Source organism: Odontomachus brunneus, unplaced genomic scaffold (assembly GCF_010583005.1).
Source record: "Odontomachus brunneus isolate Ranch 3 - 2012 unplaced genomic scaffold, Obru_v1 Obru_scaffold_071, whole genome shotgun sequence".
In the NCBI taxonomy this organism is placed as follows: domain Eukaryota; kingdom Metazoa; phylum Arthropoda; class Insecta; order Hymenoptera; family Formicidae; genus Odontomachus; species Odontomachus brunneus.
The window spans coordinates 1,288,156-1,291,812 of record NW_022639521.1 but is presented as its reverse complement, the minus strand read 5'-3'; the positions used below and the strand labels follow the sequence as shown (position 1 = coordinate 1,291,812).

Genomic DNA, 3,657 nt, shown 5'->3' with positions numbered 1-3,657 from the left:
TGGCTGTAATAAGCCTGAGTGACAAAGTATATTACTCCTATAATATGACACTTAAGGAGTGGACTGAATTCAAGAAAGCTAATGTGAAAAGAGTCAAGAATAAGCTTGGTCGCGATCTAGAGTCATATGAAGAGCAAATATTGCTATTTGCAAAGTCGTGTCTCATATGCCGTCGCCAGCATGACCTGAGTGTCGTTTGCAAGTCATGCATGTCGGTTAGCATGTGTTCTACGCACAAATCGTCTGCTTATGTGCACAACTGCAAGGACCTACAGCTTTGTACAAGACTGGATATCGACAGTGCCGTAACAAATGAACAGAATGTACCAATCCCGGCAAAGCTTCTAACTTATAAATATTTGAAAACATATTTTCTACATCGTTTAGGACGTACTAGTGATTTTGATACTTGGCACAATGTTAATTTTTTATATACCAATTACTTGTCAAGACCTATGACGTTGTTATCTAACATGACGAGAGCAGGTATAGACGAACTGACATCTTCTGCAATCTTTACAATTCACGTTATAGCCGGAAGCTTCACGGATCAAAATAGTCTAATGGCTTGGGAACTCCTTTTACATGAAATGGTTCCTGAGTGTTCATTAATTATTGACATGATAGAGACAAAAATAGGAAATGGTTATTATGATGTACCGGTTTGTCAAACTTGCCATACCCAAAAAAAAGAAATTTTTATTGATTATTTCCCTATGACATACATACAATATACATACACTAAGGAATATTCAGAACCAGATATATTTATGGGATTTGACATAGATTTTGAGGATGATAAAAAGGCTATCCGAGCAGCATTAATGTATGAGCACATACCGTTAGTTTTGACCTGCAAATCAGAAAGTAGGGCACAACAAATCGTTACGGAAGTAAAGACAACTTTGAGCAAAGAGCCTGTCATTAATGAGAAGAATAAATTCGCATCTTGTAGACCATATAGAGATGATGAGAGTGATTCTGTGTTCTTTCAACACCAGTATGTAATTATCTATAACGAAGAAGCTTACGAAATGAAAAATTTAGATACTTCTAGCAATCACAACCAACCCAGTACCAGTACCAGCAGCAATTTATTTCAAGAATAATTGTATCGCCATACTGGTTATATCATTATAAACCTTATACAAGGTAGAAGTTTTTATAAATCTAATTTTTTCTGATTTTTTTATATTTTCTTTTCTAAGCATACTTTACACATATAGAGATCGTAATAACATTGCACTCCTTTTAATGGTTTCCTTAAAAAAATGCTCGGCGCGTCTTTAATGTCTATACCAGTATGTACCATACTGGAGATATTGAATATATTTTCAAAAGTATCTAATAATACGGACTAACACCCACATATATATACACACACATATACATATACGCGTGTCGAGATATTGCGAGAGAATAAAGAACTGATGGAATGTTCATCGTGCTACATAATTGTTTTTCATTGTAGGGAAGTCCACATCGACAATGCTGTATCAAACGAAACGCAAATAAATCTGTCAATATGTAATGCAGCTGAGTGAATCCTGGAACACGTAATGTTTTTGTGATATAATGCGAAATGAGTTAACTTCAAAGAAGAGAAGGTCAAATTTATACATTACAAGTTAATTATGAGCTCTATGTTTCGTGACCGAGAAGTGTACGAAATCAAGTATCTTTATTTGCAAAATGTGTATTATTTGTCGTTAACAGGATCACCTGACTGCACGACTCCGGCATCGGAAACCTCTCTATTACGACAATTCTAATAAAGATAATTTAGTAATATAGTAAATTATAAATAGATACAGAGATAAGATGCTATATATGTATATACATAATATTTGTTGTATATAATTGAAAAATTATATACAACTATATATAATACAAATATATGTATCATACATAATTGTAAAACTTCCAGATACGCGCTAGAACATTGGTGAATATTTTATTAGTACCATCGACAGTCGCCGAGTCATCTGTACTGAATGCCAATTGTCCACTGAGTACAAATTGTCATACTTATGAATATAAACACAGATGTTTCGAGCGTTTGTCTCTTTTGCTCTCCGTTCTACAGTAATATTACAAAATATCTCCCGCTTTTATTAAATTATGCGGACATGCTTTAGATATTATGTCGACATTTGAACTGTTTACTGTGCAATTTTTGTCTTTACATAATAAATTTTTCTATTCTAACGTTTACCACGTATGCAAATCTATACAAGATTTCATGAAGTACTTTCGATGTAGTATAATTTCATATTACAGCAAGGAGCACAGATTAATGCATTGATACACCCACAATGTTTCCACATATGAAAGCATCGAAACATTCCTGAGAATCTTCTGAGTAAAAGTAGTTTTGTAAAACCTAAATAAAAATTATTGAATCTGAGATGGTTAAATCATTATAAACAATATTGTAATATTATTAATTCCCTCATCACATTGATGACAATATTATAAAAATTAAATCGTTTTCACTGATCTATTGCGAGTTTCTTTAGGAAGAATATTTTTTCTTTAATTCGCTGTTTTACTATTTTATTTTCAATTTGTTAGTTTCGGTTGGTATTATTATTTGTTCAATTGTATTATAGCATATATAGTATAGTATATTCCAATATATAAGTAGTGATATTATGTGTGTAGTTCTCCTGTGCAATAGAAATACATCTATATCGTATGCGTAATAGTTGCATAACTGTGACACAATATACAATATTCTTGCAATTTCTCGTTGTACAATATGAATATACAATGTGAATCATTTAAGGAATTAGATATGAAGAATATGTTTTTCATAGATCTCTTCTATCTGTAGGGAAAACGATTCTGAATACACTTTCCTTTCCATAATTTTACAAATTGAAGATGCTCTTAGGCGATTTTACTGTAGAATGTGTGGATTCCGTAGATATATATACACATACAGACTGTCTCGTCACTACCGCATTATCTCCTAAGGGCGGATTCCTGAGGTAATTTGAATAAAAATATCTTAATACAAAAATGGCAAAGCCATTTTTAAATTATAAATGATTAAAGTTAACCAATTATACTGGCTGGAGAACACGCGCTCAGATACTCTACAACACATAATGGTACAGGTGCATGCACATGTCGTCCCTTTTCTAAATATTGATACGGAAGTTCTATATATACAACAATAATCTGCCTTTTCTATCATTTAAATAAACATATTGGAAATAATAACAATTTCGTCAAAATGTTATGAATAAAATATCACACAATACATTCATGAGAATCAGTAAACTGTCATATATTTGACGTTACTTTCAGGGATTTGCAACTAATTTCTTATCTTATGCAAATTCTCACTTATGTGCATGCACTTGTACCATTGTGTGTTGTAACGTACCTGAACGCGCGTACTTTAGCCAATATAATTGGTCAAATTTAATCGTTTATAATTTGAAAAGTATTACAGCCTCGACATATTTGGATTTGGATTTTTTTCTTCAAATTATCTCAGCAATCCGTCCTTAAGAGGTAAAGCGGTAGTGGCAGAACACCCTGTATGTATAATAAATTTATATATATTATATGTTATAATAAATAAATATATATATATATATATATATATATATATATATATATATATATATATATATATATATATAT

The 3,657-nt window shown here is 31.6% G+C and overlaps 2 protein-coding genes across 7 annotated transcripts in view; one reads left to right on the top strand and one right to left on the bottom strand.

Annotated features, from left to right (window-relative positions):
- LOC116846884 overlaps nt 1-2,407 on the top strand; it is a 12,214-nt gene extending 9,807 nt beyond the window's left edge. The window contains exons 2-3 of one of the 2 annotated variants that reach the window (XM_032821274.1): nt 1-1,152; nt 1,472-2,407. In XM_032821274.1, coding sequence (XP_032677165.1) covers nt 1-1,109 — 1,109 coding nt within the window. In that variant the 3' untranslated portion in view covers nt 1,110-1,152; nt 1,472-2,407. The remainder of the gene's footprint in view (nt 1,153-1,471) is intronic. The other variant, XM_032821276.1, reaches the window with a different exon arrangement.
- The window catches only part of LOC116846861 (four and a half LIM domains protein 2), a 642,247-nt gene that overhangs the window by 271,646 nt on the left and 366,944 nt on the right, over nt 1-3,657 (bottom strand). The window lies entirely within an intron of this gene.